The sequence below is a fragment of the Scylla paramamosain genome, chromosome 17 (genome assembly GCF_035594125.1).
Source record: "Scylla paramamosain isolate STU-SP2022 chromosome 17, ASM3559412v1, whole genome shotgun sequence".
Taxonomy (NCBI): Eukaryota; Metazoa; Arthropoda; class Malacostraca; order Decapoda; family Portunidae; genus Scylla; species Scylla paramamosain.
In genome coordinates, this window is record NC_087167.1 from 7,628,572 (window position 1) to 7,647,500 (window position 18,929).

Genomic DNA, 18,929 nt, shown 5'->3' on the forward strand with positions numbered 1-18,929 from the left:
TGGGCTGAGTATAAGGTCATTGTTATACGACGGCTGAGTTACAATTAGTGGCTCTAAACCCTAGTGGTGTCAAGTAAATTAGTCGGGTACCGCAGGGATAAGTTTTGCGACCACTATTATTTTCAATATATATTAATGATCTAGCAGCGATGTTAGTAAGTTTGTGGACGACACGAAAATAGGTGGGTTTATTAGGCAGTTTCTGATGCAAACACCTTGCAGACAAGTAAGATGAAATGACGGTCTTCAGTCTCTCTCTCTCTCTCTCTCTCTCTCTCTCTCTCTCTCTCTCTCTCTCTCTCTCTCTCTCTCTCTCTTCGCTGAAATGTTGCATCCCTTATCTTCTACGCTAAATTCTATTTTCACACCAACTGCTCTTCTGATCTTACAAACTACATGGCTCCCCTTCTTCTGCGGCCTCGCTGCATAAGACTTTCTACTTTCACCGCTATTCTGTCCACCTCTCTAATGCAAGAGCTAACCAGTATTCTCACTCATACATTTTTTTTTTTTCTGATAAACTCGGGAGCTCCTTGCCTGCTTCTGTTTTTCTTCCTTCCTATGACGAACTCTTTCAAAAGGGAGGTTTCAAGACACTTCCATCAATTTTGAAGTCCCTTTTCGTTATTTTTTTGTTCCCTGGGGCCAGTGTCCTACTCACATAAAAATTAATGGATGGAAGGCAAAAGCTATTTACTATCACAAAATGCAAAATAATTCCCATAGGTAAATGAAATCCACACACTAACGAAGCCCCGCTAAGATAAGAGCGGGGGAAAAAAAAAAAAATTAATAGTCTTTGAGAAAATAGTGCTGAGGCCAGAAATAAAGCAAATCGTGTGTTAATATTCCTTGTTAGAAGCGTTAAAAGTACAGGTCCCAAAGAAAATATTCAAGCTATACGAGTATATGGCACAGGTCAGACCTTATCGGAATTATGCTGTGTAATATTTGGTCCCCATATAACAGAAAAGATATAGATCGTACAGAGAATGATGACTAATCAGGACATGATAAGAAATATCGGATTCAAGCATGATAGTTTGACTTAAAAAGATGATAGGTGGAAACAGGTAGGTAAGTTTCATACAGTGACTACTACGTGTACGCTTATTGCAGCTTCCCTTATTCTCCTGCTGTTCTTAACCAGCATTAAGTATTATTCTCTCTCTCTCTCTCTCTCTCTCTCTCTCTCTCTCTCTCTCTCTCTCTCTCTCTCTCTCTCTCTCTCTCTCTCTCTTTCACACACACACACACACACACACACACACTGGCGTAGCTAAGCAAACGCAAACATCCCCGAATGCCTTCCTGTGTTAGCTATCTAAATTAGTTATATAAAATCCCAGCCAACTGTCGTTCATCTTGCCCGCCTCTCAAGCCAGTGCTACCCATTATAAACAGTGTGCCAGTGCGTGTACCGCCCCACCGGTGCCCCAATGACAGTCATGTGCCCCTAACCAGGAAAACGGTAAACACACACACACACACAACAGTAAGACCAATTCATTACGATTCGTTCCGTACGATTTCGGTCCGGAGTTGCAGCAAAACTATTCACTCTATTCGAATTTCGAGTACGTACGTCCAGGGCATGGTCTCTGAGCACAGCTGTTGTTTAAATATAGCGCCTTAGAAATTGGAGATAAAGAAGTTCAATGCATCTTGCGCCACTTTTATGTGAGGATAAAGAAAATATAATACACCTAATTAATCTTACCTGATTTGTCCAATCCCTCCACAATAGATTTCCAAATATCTCTTCCACGTGGTTGTCGTATTTTCTCATATCAATTTTTCGTCTCTAACCACTTAAATGAACTGTTCGTCACCCACGAGAATATGCGGTGCAGTGTCAGAACAAGAGACGGGAAGCGCCTTTAGTAGTAAATGAAATGACTGGTGCACTCTGTAACTACGTATTCACAAGCATATATCCTTAATGACTCATTAATTTGTCGCCATACGTTTCGTGTCAGAAAATTCTTTCAGTCCGCACGAATGAGTTAAGTGAAAAACGAAGGTTAACAGACTACCAACAAAGTTAACCATGTGAAAGATGAACGATAAAAGAACGCACAATGCTATGAACCAACCCGTAGATTTTCGCGTAAAAATAATATGCGTACGAGTCTTAGTGACACGAACCTTAATCTGAATCCGTCCCAGAAGTGGCAGAAACATGAGATGGAGCAGACAAACTAATCATGTCGTGAGATACCTTCTTCTCTAGAACGAAACTGCAGGACATTTACACGCAAAGATACAGCGTGTAACTGAAAGATGAGCTGGGATGAAGCAAAGTACGAAATTCACTAATACAATGATCCTTCCAGTAACCACAAAAGCGGGAAAAAGAGGAGACCAGAAAGAAAACCAATGGAGCAAAACGTAGCACACACCAAGTAAACAAAGAAAGGTGGTGAGTGGTGCAGCAACACGCCCAAGCACAAAGGTTGGGGGTGGGGGCGGGTACGGGTGTGGGTTCAGCGTTTTCACGAGGTCACCAATATCGTACATCCCTTATAATCGAGTCCCCCTTCCCATCACTTCACACTCCACTTCTCCCTCGTTTTACACACTGCCAAATGGTTCAAATTTATATATAGTAACGTGTTTTCCATCAGCCGTTGTTTGCAAGGAACAGCTCTGTGGTGTTGCAGAATGGGGACGCCGAGCGCTAAGGACAAAGTCGTTTATATAAAGTGGAGTGGCCGCCACGTGGAGTGAAGTAGGCAGCAGGACTTTGGGTGCGGGAGATGACTTAACCGCATGGTGAGGCCATATAGCAGACATGGATGAAAATAATAGTATACGAATGCTAAGAAGAAAGAGAGGGCAGAAGAGGAGGAAGAGCACTTGAGATACACTGATGTATGTATGACACACAACCAATTGCTAAAAGGATCACAGAACACGCTCAGTTTCGTCAGCTGATGACCCAAAGGCCATCAATCACACACACACACACACACACACACACACTTACCTGGGTCTGAGTAGGCATCACCAGGAGGGGCGTTCACTGTCTGTTGGTGGAAAAGAATTATCAGAATCATCATAGGTAGTAGTAGTAGCAGTAGCAGCAGTAGCAGTAGCAGCAGCAGTAATAACCAGTCATCCTATCACATTTTATCTGTTTACTCACAGCTATCTAATGTATCAGTCCTTTACACGCATAAATCACCGTTTTCTTTCCTTACTACGCAGTACAACAACTAGTCTTTCTTCCTTCTTTAAATGAATGTTACTTTCCCTTAACTTGATTTTATGGAATATAATTTTATAAAAAGCTGGTTATTATTTCATTAAGAGAGAGAGAGAGAGAGAGAGAGAGAGAGAGAGAGAGAGAGAGAGAGAGAGAGAGAGAGAGAGAGAGAGAGAGAGCATATATAAATGTTTTCCATGTTAACCTGGAGCCCAACCTGGCATTTGTCTGGCCCTAGTCCTTCTCCTGCACCTGGGAAAAGGTAGTTCCCTGGCACGGTGCCAACACTGATCCTCAGGCTGTCCAAAGTCACTGATGCCATTCATGAATACTGCATTGTGCCAGCCCTGCTCTGGCCTATTTTTTCTCACTTAATTGGCTTTTTTTATTACTCTCTCTCTCTCTCTCTCTCTCTCTGGGATCATTGTCTTCTACTTTCAATAACTGTCTCATTTTTTTACACTCTTTTTGCTATCCTAACACTACTTATTTGATGTGGCTACCCGCTACAACCCAGACCTGAGGTGGAGACTCTTGGATGAAAAGTTTGCCTCATATTCATCTATTTCTTTTACACTTTACCTAATGCTTAATGAGTGGCACCTAACATCAAGAACATCAAGCACATTTAGTGTCAATGTTGTGGGGCCAAGTTTATCACAAAGAGTTTACTTTTTTGTCTTAGTAATTCGCTATAAATGCTGGTATCTGGAGCAACATTGTACCTCTGAGATTTAATGCCCCTAAATTTTTTTATTTGATGACAATATCTTACGGTCTCATGTTCAACATCTATGCTCAGTCCTCTGATGCACATAATATTACGCTGTATCATATGCATACATTGTAATCCACATCTGTGAGAGACTTCCTCCTTTAAGCCATATTTCAGTCATATCCATAAATATAATGTATAATTTGAATAGATACTACAACAGCTACAGGTATATAAATATGCTATTTTTAAAACTTATATAAGAGTTTGAAAAGTGAAGACCAATTAAGTTCCAGAACAGCCAAAATATTCCTTTCATATGAAACTTCAAGAGCCAGGAAGGTGAAAGAGAAAAAAATAAATTTACTAATAAAAGGCATGAAACTGAAGTTACTTATAAACTGTGAAAGATGCACTAAATACTGGAAAATAATTCATATTCATTACAACAATATCATCATAATAACAATAATGAAAAAAACATATAACAACAACATATAACAAATTTGAAAACAACTGGAAATACAGTGTTGAGGTTAGCTTCTGATCTGATCATAATGTCATCACATATGAATGTACTTTGTCTGACATCACCACCACTGAGATCCATAATGTAGGTCAAAGGAGCTACTGTTTGTATAAAACTAAATGAGTTATATCATATAGACATGATTTAGGTTGAAGAATGTTTCACGTTCCTACCACTAAACCCCAAGCTTTCCCTGTCTTCTCCATTACCAAGCCTGGAGTAAACCACATTCTTTTTAAAATGTCAGAAAAAATTGTGCAAAGTAACCGCACATGAAGATTCTGTCAAAGATGAGTCAATTATGACAACATTTTCCTGCAATTAATACTTGCTCCATGATGTGCCACAAACCCTCCTTTATTATCTATGGCATGTTAGAACTAAAATTAAATAATATGCTTTTCTTATTTTTGTCTTCATTTCAATTTCTGTGGATGGGTTCACAAAAGCCCAACAAATATGACTCCCCCAGCTCCTGTCAGCCTGAGTCCAAAGCTGAAAATCTCTAAATGAAAACAAATTAATTACACAATTTTTGAAGTGATGTTATTTATCATCCTCCCAGTTTTGTCCTTCAAAATGAGTTACTATTAATATAGCATAACTTTTATTCCAACACGTCACTATCATTCTTGGTGACTCGTCCACCTTCAATCACAAGGAATTATGATACAATATAGTGAAGCATGTCTTACAGCAACTGATCCCTCTCAAGCTTGCATTACTTGGTGAAGCATCCCACGATTAAAAAGACAACTGATTAATTTTACTTTGGCATTAAGGAAAAAGACAATCAGAGAGGCGCTCTCTCTCTCTCTCTCTCTCTCTCTCTCTCTCTCTCTCTCTCTCTCTCTCTCTCTCTCTCTCTCCAACATTAATTTTTTTTTTTTTTCAAATATATGGAATATCACCTCAGTCAGGGAAACCATCATGAAAAATAGTACCATCATCAGCTTAAGTGATTCCACTGTAGAATAAATGCCATCTTCCAATAGTTAGGGAATTGAGTCAGACATCATGCCACACTGGCTTAGAGATCTGAATACTCTATGGTCAAAAGAGCTGAACTTGATTGGCAAGACCATACTAACCAGGATCAGTCAGGAATCAAGTCTAATGTGTTTCCCCTCCATGAAGGTGCAAGCAGCATGGCATAGTGTTACCTTCACCACTCCCAACCCCATGATCCCTGCTTCCTTTAAATAACTCATACAGCCAAGTAAGACGAGTGGAGAAGGTTGGAGGATTCCTGCATCCTAAAGTGGACTCACAAGCTGATGAAGATATCTAATCAAATGTAGGAATGTTCTCTCTCTTCTGAAATATTAATGTACTGATTTAACAAAATTTATAGTCCTACAATAAAAGTCCTATCTACTCTGACACAAACAAGGAAATACAGGGTGGACCAAAAAAAAATATATTACCATTATGATATTCTTGTCATTTCCACAAGACAACATATTTCTTTTATTTTCAGGAGAATCATAGCTGAAGCCTTATTTTCATCCCAAAGCATCAATGGATCCAGCAACTCAATATTCAGTGCAAGAAAGGGTAAAGATTATGGAGGAGTGTTGTGTGGCGACATCAGTATTCCTCACTCTGCAACAATTCAGGAGGGACCTTCCCGGGAGAAATACAATCAGCAGACTCACAATCAGGCATCTAATTAACAAACTCAGGGAAACAGAAACCATTGGAGATAAAAATAAAGGACACAGTGGCCGGCCACAATATGCAAGGATAACTGACAATATTGAGACTGAGACAACATTTGAATGAATCACCAAGAAAATCAACAAGAAGTTTATCATAGGAGGCCAATATCTCAAGGACTACTAATAGACACATAATACACCAAGATTGTGAGTCTGCTGAAAGTCCCTCCTGAATTGTTGCTGTTGTCATCACAAAAGTCCTCCACAGTCTTTACCCTCTCTTGCAGTGAATATCAGGTTGTTGGATCCATTGGTGATTTGGGATGAAAATCTAAGGCTTCTCCTGAAAATATGAGGAATGTGTTAGTTTTTGTGGAAATGACAAGAATTTTATAATGGTGACTTTTTATGGCCCACCCTGCATTATATAAAGTGAGGAGGGATTCAAATGTAGTTTTTTTTTCTTTTTTTTTTTCATTTTATATGCAAATGCCAAAAATGTCCCCTTCCTAATTGACACATAATCTCCTTACTGAAATGCACCACCTACTGACTGCCATATAACAGTGAATGGCATTGTTAAACTGAGTCAGTTGAGGCAAGAAGATAGGCAGAGATATTACTCGCAGCAGCATTCCAGTCATGTGACACACAATCTTGAAAGTTATTTCCAGTTATTATTATTAGCCTCCACCTGGGAAAAGTGGGGTTAATGCACTACCAGATGTGGTGCATATAAACAAACACAGCACATAAAATTGTGGAAAAATCTGATAACTTAATATTACAAGAGAAGACATTACCAGTTTGATTCAACCCTGCAAATATGCAACTACACATATACACACTTACCCGTTTCCTTCACGTCACACCAACTCAACACAGGCACCGCTGCCAGTGACGAGTGCCTGAGTGCCAAAGTCGTGCCTGGCCTCATATATCTCACTCACTAACGCCTCACCTGTTCACCCACCCTTCTCCCTGACATTCACCACAACATTCCTTCAAAGACAATGTGAATAAGCATATAATATCTTAAGGAATTACCATAGATAAGGGTAAGTCCCAGCCTGCCACGCCTCGCCTTGTGCCTCACACACTCCCTTCCTCGCCCATCCCACCATTAATTTATGCTCAATCCCTGACCTGAAGGAAGCTGTACCGGCCACACTCACCCTCGATAGGGGCAGCAGGGTGTAGGAAAGGTGGTCAGCAGGAGCGACAAGCCATTTTCTTCCTCCAAAACACTTCGAGGTTCCAGTACTTCCTTGCCCCTTCACACCACACGCCAACCTCCTCCTCATTGCAAACCTCTCCGTCACTTATTTCTAAAAGTAATTTCATGAGTGGCTTTATATTTAGCTATTTGAAAGTTATAACTGTTTGTTTCATTATATTTGTCACGATATTGTACAATTGTGAAATGTATTTCATGACCAAATATTATTTTTCTTTGCTATAAAGGATAAATTTTTCTTCATGGTAATTACTTTATAAAAGGCTGCATTGATACATCTTCAGATTATCATACATATTTTTTTTAAAAGATTTTGTGATTACAGATTGAATAAGAGGTGAAAGCGAGCCATCTGTTGGCCTCGACAAGAACTACACCCTGGATCAGCTGGTACCTCGTTCTCTCTAGAGCGCTTGCACGTCCTCGTTCTCTAATAATTTGCATCATAAACTATATTGTTTAAATTTCTTTTGTGACATCGCATCAGTTACCTACAATAAAGCTATTCATAGTGTACAATGAAATTATCTAGGTAATCCATTCCAGCAGGTTTTTAATTGAGAAAATTACTGAATGTGCCATGGGTAATAAAAGTCTTTAGCTGTTGATGCCAGACCACGTTCCTGAAGGTTGTTATCCACAAAATTCAATTAATTAAATTGTCTTCTTACAGTAGACAGCATTTCTTTGAGCTCCGTTGACATGACCTTTAAATTTAAACGAGTTCTACATCTTAAGCAAACGAGCCTTCTCACCTTCACCCTAAAATATTCATTATTCCCTTCTATAACATTATTATTATTATTTATTTTTCCTGGCCTCAACACATTGATTCACCCAAATTTTCCCTATTTTGTGGAACCCCTCACCCCCTCTACGCATTAGGCTCTCTACAGACACCATCACTACCACTTTTTCCGTTTCTATCTTTCCAAACTCACTCCTCGTTCTCTCTCATTGACCCTTCATTCCCTCTTCACTTTCTTATCTTCTCACCTTTATCACTCTGCTCACTCCAAACTCTCGTCTTACATCCATACTCCTCTCATCGTCATCCTTCCTTTTTTTTTATTTTTTTTATTCCTACACCTCATTCCTGCCTGATCCTCCTTCCACCTGAGCATGGGTCTCCCCCCTCTTCCCCTTTTTCCTTCTCTCTTCCTCAGACGTCCAAATTTACCTCACTTCATATTCCTCCAGGTTCAACTCACTTTCCACATTCTGCCTTGGTGTTTCAGCTTGGTTCCACAAGAATCTTTCGTCATACCATACATTCTCTAAGGATCTTTCTGCTTGGTGATTCAGAGATCAAATTAATAGCAATTTTCCGTTTTTATTAGTCTACACTTCTAGGCAACCACTACAGCTTCACATGACTGGGAAATGAGGAGCATTGTTCAATCAGTAAAAAATAATAAGAGCGAAGTTTCACTTGTGTCTGTGTGCGCGTGTATAAATGTAGTATAATCCCAATTTCGTCAAGTATGTAGAATACATAAATCTAATTGTTCTGGAGAATTATGTGAAAATTCTACTTTCATAAACTATTTTGAGAAAAATCCATCCAGTGAAATCTATTTTAGCTGTATAAATAACGACAGAGGCTTATTATCTATATCATAAATTTATTCATCTGCATGCCAAACTATTTCTTTACCAAACTACAATTTTTTATTAACTTTTAAAAACTTTTCAAAACAATTATGGCCCCCCCAAAAAAAACTTTCTGGTGCATTACTTTGACATTTCTAGTTCCTATACATTTTGGTGACTCCTTCCCTATAGATAAATTAAATCGGGGCCAGTGACAAAAGCACAGTAAACACCAACACCAAACAACTTTGTTCAGTAAATAAATCATGATAGATAATCTAGTTCTTGCCACTTTTTATTGACTGATCGCATTACAGGGTAAATATAGACATAAATTAGTTGCCTAAAAGCTTCTATGTAAAATTAAGCTGCTGATGCTGGTCTGGTGAGACAACAGGCATTTGCCTGCAACCGAATGAATAAAAATAAATTATATGTTGCAAACCAACCCTATGGGATGCTCTGTTCAATTTAGTAAGTGGCAATTCCCTCATTCTATTTCTCTATGTAGTAGTAAAATCTGTATTTGGGTAATATCTTCTAGACAAACTTGGGGTTATACTATATCTTTTCTGTGTGTGTGCATGTGTGCATGTGTGTGTGCATGTGTGTGTGTGTGTGTGTTTATACACATGAGGGTTTGAATTTTGTGAAGTCATTTACATCCTTGGAAACTTCTAAAATACAATTGTGGAAAAAAAAAAGAAAAGTATAACATTAAATTTTTTTTCTCACACACACACACATGCACACACACACAGACTGACACACACAAACACACAATCTCACACACACACACACACACACACATACACACACACACACACAGGCAACAGCACTCACGGTGGAAAAACAAAGGTTATACACTCCACCGCTTGTGAATCACTGTCAAGGAGTTGCCTTACATTACATAATTTGCTTTCTTCTTACCCAACTAACTTCCATATAATGTATACATATATATATTTTCTTATTCCATATATATAGTTTAATCCTCTATCCAAGTTAGAAGTCATACACGCTGAGAAAAAAATTACAGAGATATTTAGCGGTTACTCTCAAACCTGGACCACTTGGTACAAAGTAGCTTGTGTAGTTCATTGACCAGGCTATCTCAGAACCAATACTCAATACCACACTGACAAGTATAAGGGCTAGGGGTTCATGTGACCCAAGTTTATTACAATACACTGAGGTCACTAGAATAAATAGACTCTGAACAGAGACCCAAACTTGGAAAGAGCTTGGAGTCTGTCAAATGAGTCCCACTTTATCAGCGTGGGGTTGGGGGATGACCTGGATTAGTTATTGCATGACTCAGGGTTATTCTAGAATACAAAGTGCCATAGGGTCTTGACATGTCCATGTTTGGGAGTGTCCGCTCAACAAGCACCGCTTTCTCGGTGCCTCCACAAGCAAGAATTGGACTTCACAAAACTCAAAACAACTACATAACCCTTGGGTAATAAAGAGGTGATGGGCACGACTGCAACTGAAAGCAAAATAGGATGGTGCTTGTCAACCTGACTGACTGAAGATGAATGAAACCTTTATATAAACAGTGTATATAAATCAGAGGTGGGAAAAAACATAAAGCAACTCACGACATAATAGGAGAGCATGTTCTTGAGATTTCTTTTATACCATGTTTTAATCAGGTCTTCTTTGCAGAAGACAATATAATCATGAGACACTGAATTTTTTTAAATGAAAATACATACATGCAATTTTATCTTATCAAGGCATCACAAAAACTCAATTCACTGAACTTGAACTTTTTGTCCTTTCAGTTCTATGGGTGTTTCCACCTATGAAAATAAACAATGGACAAAACTATAATCCAGGTTTACCAAACCATCATCTAGGTTTGCATTTACTTGTTGGGTTACAATCTTATGTTCATCTGTCTGTGTATAGTGCCTCCATTTGCCGAAAGGCAGAGCAAAGAAAATAAAGAGCGCACGCACACCAAAAAGACTTCCTACTGAACTTACAGAGAGACTGCAGAGTTCACTTTTTATTTTACATTCTCCTTAAAACTTAAAAGACGACAAAAAGCATAACTAAATAAAAAAATCTTACCCTTGCCTATTTTGTTTATTTATTAAGAACTTGCAGTGAATATTTTTTTTTCACAAATTTTTTACTTTATCTTTTTTTTTTGTGTGTTGGGAATAGTAGGGAAAGAGCAGGTGTTTGAGAAATAAAGGTGGGAAATGTCAAGTCATATCCACAAATTCATGATACATGACATCAGGAGGAGGATGCTGTTGAGGGGGAGAGGGAAGGTCATGTTTAGATATTTCACTATTGTTTTGTTGTTGCTAGAGTAAACAAGACGAGGCTAGACAGGAGATAAACAAACATGGCATCTACATGCACACAACCTCATACTCGATGAAACGGACAAACACACATGCATACACACCCTCTAGGATGAAACAGATGCCACTCATACATATGTACACAATAAAGTCTCTTCTTCTTGCCCTCCCTCCTTCCTCTAGCTCATGGGACAGAACACGACACATACTATGTGACACCCAAAAGTGCCTGTGGCATTACGCACTGCCACAACTTTGTTATTCACCACCTTAGACGTAATGATGGCGGAAGATTATGAACATTACCCTTGAAGTGTTTGTCTTTATGATGGCAAAAGAATATCAACATTATCCTTAAAATACCTGGCATGTTTTGTCAGCACTGAGAAACTTGATTCATGTATGTATCTCACAGGCTTGACACAACTTTCTTGGCCTAACAGGCAGGAAACGTACTCACAAACTGGGAAATCTTTTTACTTGTCCCTGTGGCATGTGTACAGCAATCACACATACACACAAGCAAGTGTAGACACTTACACAAACACAAACACACACACACACACACACACATACACACACTGTTGCTGCATATACAACATGTCACCACTGTCAAGTTATCATATGTTTCACTGTTAACCAACTGCCCTTATGCAATTGCCCAATTACTGCCATTTAAGAATTAGTGTCAACCATACATTATTCTGTCATAATGACCACCACCACTGAAGGGGTATGATTGACCAAACACCACCACTGTAAAATTACCATTGATTAATCCCCCTTGCCACTACTACTTGCTGAGGGTGGGGGAGGAGGCACTACTCTCTGGTTGAGGCAGGCAGTTATATTACCTCTCCCTCTGGAGAAGATAACAGCCTCCTCTTCTTCCTTGTATTCTGACTTGGGGGTGAGGGTGGTGATCTGTTACCATCTTTTTTCTCCTCCTTCGGTTCCTGTTGATAAAAAATAAATAAAAAAATTGAGGAGCTGCCATGCATCCTTAATACATACTATCTGATGTTAGGTGATAAGTTTATTGAGAAATATTGTGCTATTTTGACATGACCTATGAACTAAAATGTTTTCTAAAAATTATATAACCAGACTTTAGTGCAAAGTCATTAAGATATACAGACTAGCTCATCACCTTCATCTAAGTTTTAGCTTATGAGTCACCTTCCATGTTGTGTGAAAGAAATTAATCCCTTTCAAATGCCATGTAGTAATGCTAAATGTGGGCAAACAATTTGACAGTCTAGAGCTTTTCCAAACTTTAGCTATTTCCTTCACATTTCACAAGAATTTCAACTATGCTTATGGATAGTACAACTATTGCAAGGAAATAGCAGCATTGAAAAATAATGATGTACATACACAAGTATGCAAGAGATACAGTATATTATAGAATGTTGGCCTACTTCACAAGCTCAAACCTCTCACACAAGAGAATAATTTAATTCCAAAATCAACCTCCTTTCCACTGTCACCTTTAAATTTTGAATTGCTCTGCCCCCAACCCCCCCAAAAAAAAAAAAAAAAAAAAAATAAATAAATAAATAAAATAAATAAATAAATAAATAAATAAATAATAAATAAATAAATAAACAAAATAATAAACTGATAATAATCCATCTACCTATAAAGGAGTCCCAAGAGGAAAGAAACTTATTTACAGAAATGAAAGCTCAAGTCATTCTTAGGTAGAAACCTTCTATGGTCAAATCCTTTAATACACTGTAGTACACTGCATCCTTGAATTTCATTTCATCTTCATATATGAAAATCTTGATGTGTAATCAAGTGACACCCTCAAGAACGTACTGGTCATCATTGCTGCCCTCCCTGTCTCCCTCCCCCATGCCAATTCTTAGCACATTCATATTTAAGTGTCTTGTAACCACTAAACCATGGCATTTAAAGCATTTGACCACAGAATATTTCCAACTTAAAAAGGACTGCATCTTTCATATTTGTGAATAAGTGGCTTTCCTCACTGGACACCATGTGCCCCCACTCAGAATGTATAATAATAATAATAATAATAATAATAATAATAATAATAATAATAATAATAATAATAATAATAATAAATAATTTTGTTTAAGCAACACCATTATGTACTGTATATAGTTATACAATATCACAGTCATTCTGAGTTGAAGACATGGCCCTAGACAACAAACCTTGCTTGGGATTAATGTAGTAACTAAACTTTCATCACAAAAAAGGTTTTTTGTAAAAGAATAAGAATCCAAACTGTAATGGTACCTGTAACCAAGAAATCTAAAGTGCATACACCAGTACTTCCACTAAGATGCCAATTTTACATTACAGCAAAAAAGAGAAAAGAACAAATGACTGGAAAATTGTAGGACAGAAGGCAAATGACCACCAACACACCTCATGCACTGCACCACCTCCTCCGCCCGCTGCTGCTGCCCCCTCAGCTGCCGGGCCCTCAGAGCTGCTTCTGGGTGCCCGGGGTGGCAGGGGGCTGGGGCGTAGTACCAGAGACGGCTGCGGCAGTGGAGGCAGCCTTCTGCTTGAGCATGGTCCAATCAAAGGTATAGTCATATTGGTGGTGCAAAGTGCGGAACAGAATGCGGAATAACTGCCGCAGATACATGTAGTCAGGAGCCTCATCAAAGCGCAGTCCCCTACAGTAATTCAGATACATTGCAAACTCTGCTGGGAAGCCCTGTAAAGTGGGAAGATTAATTACAAGATGCCAGTACTGGTTGCAGCATACAACTAAAAATTAAAAAACTGGAACAATACTCTCAACTTCTCTATTAAAACTCCAAGAGAAGTCTCTGCAGACTACAATTGTTTTCTTCACATCTTGTGCATTCCAACACAGTCTTACTATACAGGTCTCACTCTCCTACCCACAGCATGTATGCAACTTGCATATCCTCCTTGTCATCTAATTTCTTATTATATATATATATATATATATATATATATATATATATATATATATATATATATATATATATATATATATATATATATATATATATTCCACTTTTATCATACAGACTAAACACAAAACAAATTATTCATATGAACAATCATCAGGCAACTCCTCTCCACTGGCTGAATCTTTGGTCTTTGTTCTTTTTTCCATGTTTTTTGTGTTAATAAGACTTAAGACTATCACATATAATGTACAAACTGAGTGACAATTTAAGTTTTAGACTGGTGGCAATCAGACCTGAACTTAGCTGGTAGTTTTCAGGGCATGACCCAAGAAATTTTGGAATGAAGTGGTCCAAAAAAGACTTCATAGCTCTATGTCAGGAGACTGCTCAATACTAAATGAGCCACATTAGATGAACATGTAAGCATGAAGCCTTTCAAATAATGGGCTCATATTCATCTATCTGAAAGTTCTTATATATTTTCAGACAGTACTATACTATAATATCTACTTTTATGACCATGGAATTCAAATCTAAACCAAATTGAACATTTCAAGCAACCCCCACAGCACTACCTATTTGGCATGTCTCCATTAATAACAAAATCATGTTTACATGACAGCTCAGCTGGCTTTGGAAAAGCAAGCTTCCCTTCCCAGCAAGTTCAAAGGATATGCTAAACATACCTTGCATAAAGACTCTACAGGAGTTGACATCTTTTTCTCACTAATTTTCTCATATTTTTGCTTCTTAGTGGCTGCCTTGAGCCCCTGCCAAGGTAGTGATCCCCGGTTGAAGTACATCAGCACATATCCAAGACTTTCCATGTCATCCCGCCGGCTATGAGGGACAGAAGAAGAGGAATGAGAAAAGCAATCTTCATATTACATTATATAAGGACAAAGTGCATCAAAGAACTGCAACAATGGTTTAAAACTGAGAGATGATTTGAGATCCTTTAGGGTTATTGTGAAAGAGATGTAACAATTGCAAAACCCAGGATAGCACAGGCATTTTTAACATCAATAAGTTTTCCATAATTTGTAACAGTCCACCCACTCACTACAACTACTTAAGTCTGCTAAGCTATTCTAAACATTCTCACATCCTATCAGGATTACTCTGCAATTTACAGGGGATTCTAATGCATCATTCTATACTGCTAGCTATACATATGGTAGACAAATATTCTTTATTACATTACTACTACTGTTCTAAAATTTATATAGCCTTCAATTCTTCTTGATAATGGTGAATCACTTCACCATCATCAAGTTTTACGCAGTTTGGAATCCCTGCCTAACTGCCTAACTTTACCTGAAGCCTCATGTATACTTTCCCTCAACTCATTAGCTGCAGGGGTTTCCACACTTCTTTCCTCACTTACTGGGGAGTTTTGACATCGTTTACTTTAATTACACATACAGCTCTCCACACCTCTAACAAGCTAAACTAAATGGATATAGATCCATAAACCCTTCATCTTAAAAACACACATCTCTAGGTTGAGAGTTTTATCTGTAGCAAGGCAAGGCAGAGGTGTAACTTTCAGCATGACAGCATACTGTGCTCAGATGGATGCCTCAGTGCAGAGAGTAGAGGTAGCTTCCCAGCCACTTTCCATCTCAATCTATTAGCACTAATTCCCCTTACTTGATTCCCTGATCTCTCTTCCACCTTTCTCCTCCTTCCCAACTGCTTTCCCTCTGTCCATTCCTTCTCTCCCTTCCATCTGAAAAGGCACTGTTTACTAACATGCCACATTGACAAACCTCCCTATAAAGCATCTTCATTAAACTCACTCACAAGTAATAAGATTGAAATGTGGAAATCTGTATATTCAGCATCTTCAACATTTCTTGCACTAAAGAAAGCTTAAACTATATGAAGGTCAATGCACTGTTAAATTGTGAGGCACTAGTAGTTCAACACAGCTATCACCAATATCTATTGTTTTCTCCAATAACACCACTTCCAAGGCTGGATACAGAAAAATCTAGCTCTCACCCAATAGCTCTTTCACTAAAGTGGTCTCTTATAAGGAGTCAATGGCTAGCTCTCCTCAGCTGATGAATCTGACACAAGAGAACTTAAAGCTGCATCTGTAAGCATTACTGTGGCTGCCAAGACACTGATATTTTGGTAGTATATCATATGTGGTTCAGGAAAGACACAGACTTAGAATTCTCCTGAGCTAGTCCAAACTACAATCACCAAGGCCACATAAGCTACTAATGACAGCAGTGCATACAGCACAAGGCTGCCATTAAGTATTTGGGATACCCTAAGTTTACGGATTAAAATTCTTCCTCTTCCTGTATATTACTACTTCCACCACCACACCTTCATATTACTCATCTTGTAAACTCATTCGTGTTGATACCTTCAACACGAATGCTGTTCCTTCTTGATAAATAAACAAGCATTATTCTATATATTTCATTTACTAAATTCACTTTTACAAACAACTAAGATCAAATTCCAATCGTTAAAGTGAAATGAGGCACCTACCCAAATATTTAGAGGCTATGACCAAATGAAAACAATCAACTTCACTTTGCATATTTTTCTATTTAATAAGCATTTATATATTTGAACAAATATCTCAATCAACTTTCTCATCTTTGTTGCAATGATGATTACTTTCCTATATAAATTTGGAGTTAGTGAAGGATCAGAATCAAAGAAAAACACATTTTTAGACTGGGAAAAGGACAAATTTATGTTCATGAGTGGAAAAGAAGAGTAGTGAGGCAGGAGGTGAACGTGGTAAAAAGAAAAAAGGTTTAGTGTAGCTTTCCTTTGTAGGAGACTCTCCAGCCAGGAGGGGAGGTTAAGTTGTATTCATAAAAAACACTACAGTAAACTTACATATTGATAATATTTCTTTGTACATATCAACTAAGAGGCAAACACCATTAAGTAAACATTACCTTTGCTCAATACCAAGATGGGCATTAATGGAGGCATAACGGGCAGTGCCAGTGAGGTTCTTGTCCTCCCGGTAAGGAATGTGGGCACGCGACCGGTTGTCACGGTATTTCTTAGCCAGCCCAAAATCAATCAAAAAGAGCTTGTTGCAGTGTCGCCCAATACCCATCAAGAAATTATCTGGAGGAAGAGGAAAAAGTTACTTCAAGGTTATAGAAAACTATAATGTTCTAACTTTAGAGTATATGAGCCATGAAGTATCAATTAGGTCTAAACATCATCTCTGGTAGAAAGTCAAGAAAGAATGAAGACAATCTATAAATAGACATATCTACAATAAATTACTATATAACAAAAATATGGAGAGGGTTTGTGGTGTGAACATAATTAAAATCTCTTAAGACCAAGTCTATTGTCTCTTCCAAGAGGCAGTAAACACTTGTTGAAATAGTAATTACTCACAAGAAGATCCCATAGACACTGGCTAAGATGATCTTGTTTCTGACCCACCTGTGACCTCCCTGAACTGCTTCTTACACCCCAACTCTCTTTCCTCACACAATACTACTTACTTGCACTTAACACATGTACACCTTTCACTCAAACTTAGAAGTTAAAAATGGTGACTCCTACACAAGCCTCAATTCAGAGTCCCTGTCTGGGGAAGGGACCAGAAATATCCCCAGGTCAGACTGCTCTACTGGTATCAGTCCAAAGTGTCTTGACACACCCCTTAACTTCATTAATCTCTGCAACGTTCACACCCCTAGATCTGATTTTCAAACAGTGAAACATTATCTAATAATCTAAACTGGAAACTTCTCATCTCATCTCTAATTAAAACAACTTCTATGAAGTTTGATATTCTGACCTGTCTTGACCAATTTTTCCCACCATCCCAGCTGCCAACTATGTACTGGGGGCTTATTTGTCCATGTAGAGAAATGGGAGTATGCTTCATAGATATATGGGTGGGGGAAAGTTTCACTCATACTGCACTTTTGAACAAGGTGGAAGCCAAAGGATTTTGTCTTAACTCCTCCTCTAACTGACTGTCTTCAGCCTCTCTCCTTTCACTGCAATGTTGCATTTCTTGCAATCTTCTAATGCTTTTTTCATGCCAACTGCTCTTATGATCTTGCTAACTGCATGCCTCCCCTCCCCATAGCCTCACTACATAAGACTTTCTAATTTCTCTCATCCATAGTCTGTCCACTTCCTTAGCCCTTACCATCTGAGGACATTTTGTTTATATATATATATATATATATATATATATATATATATATATATATATATATATATATATATATATATATATATATATATATATATATATCTGAGAGAGAGAGAGAGAGAGAGAGAGAGAGAGAGAGAGAGAGAGAATGGTAATAAAATAACAATCTTGGGAGGGCGCGCGCGGTTTTTTTTTTTTTTTTGAAAGAAGCTTTATAATATTGATGTGAAATGTAAATTGCACAATTCATTAACAAGTGGAATTGATTCAGCAATCTAAAGGTGTATAATACAAATTAAATGAGTAATTACTCTTGGTGAGAAAGAAAATTACATGAAAGATTGTAGATGATGCATTTCAAAGTTGGCACGTGTGGCTGATCCCTGACTACAGGGCCTGGAACAGTTTGAATCTCCCAGGACAAATGGGTTAAAGTAAAAATTAATCAGTATCCTCAATCTTTCATCCCTGTCTACTGCTGTATTTCCCCCTACCTACAACTGAACTCTTTTAAGAGGGAGGTTCCAAGATACTTCTCTGAATAGAATGCCATTTTCCAGTACAGAA

The 18,929-nt window shown here is 38.1% G+C and overlaps 1 protein-coding gene and 2 long non-coding RNA genes across 3 annotated transcripts in view; 2 read left to right on the forward strand and 1 right to left on the reverse strand.

Annotated features, from left to right (window-relative positions):
• The first annotated feature begins 649 nt into the window (after positions 1-649).
• Positions 650-13,907, forward strand: LOC135108411 (uncharacterized). The gene is made up of 2 exons (XR_010272253.1): positions 650-1,471; positions 13,605-13,907. It is a non-coding gene; the product is annotated as an uncharacterized LOC135108411 (long non-coding RNA).
• Positions 6,765-7,957, forward strand: LOC135108410 (uncharacterized). The gene is made up of 3 exons (XR_010272252.1): positions 6,765-7,171; positions 7,266-7,447; positions 7,676-7,957. It is a non-coding gene; the product is annotated as an uncharacterized LOC135108410 (long non-coding RNA).
• The window catches only part of LOC135108406 (casein kinase I), an 18,698-nt gene continuing 8,432 nt past the window's right edge, over positions 8,664-18,929 (reverse strand). Inside the window, exons 4-7 of the mRNA XM_064019366.1 lie at positions 17,128-17,305; positions 14,881-15,034; positions 13,671-13,968; positions 8,664-12,223 (exon numbers count right to left, since the gene is read on the reverse strand). Coding sequence (XP_063875436.1) covers positions 13,729-13,968; positions 14,881-15,034; positions 17,128-17,305 — 572 coding nt within the window. The 3' untranslated portion in view covers positions 8,664-12,223; positions 13,671-13,728. The remainder of the gene's footprint in view (positions 12,224-13,670; positions 13,969-14,880; positions 15,035-17,127; positions 17,306-18,929) is intronic.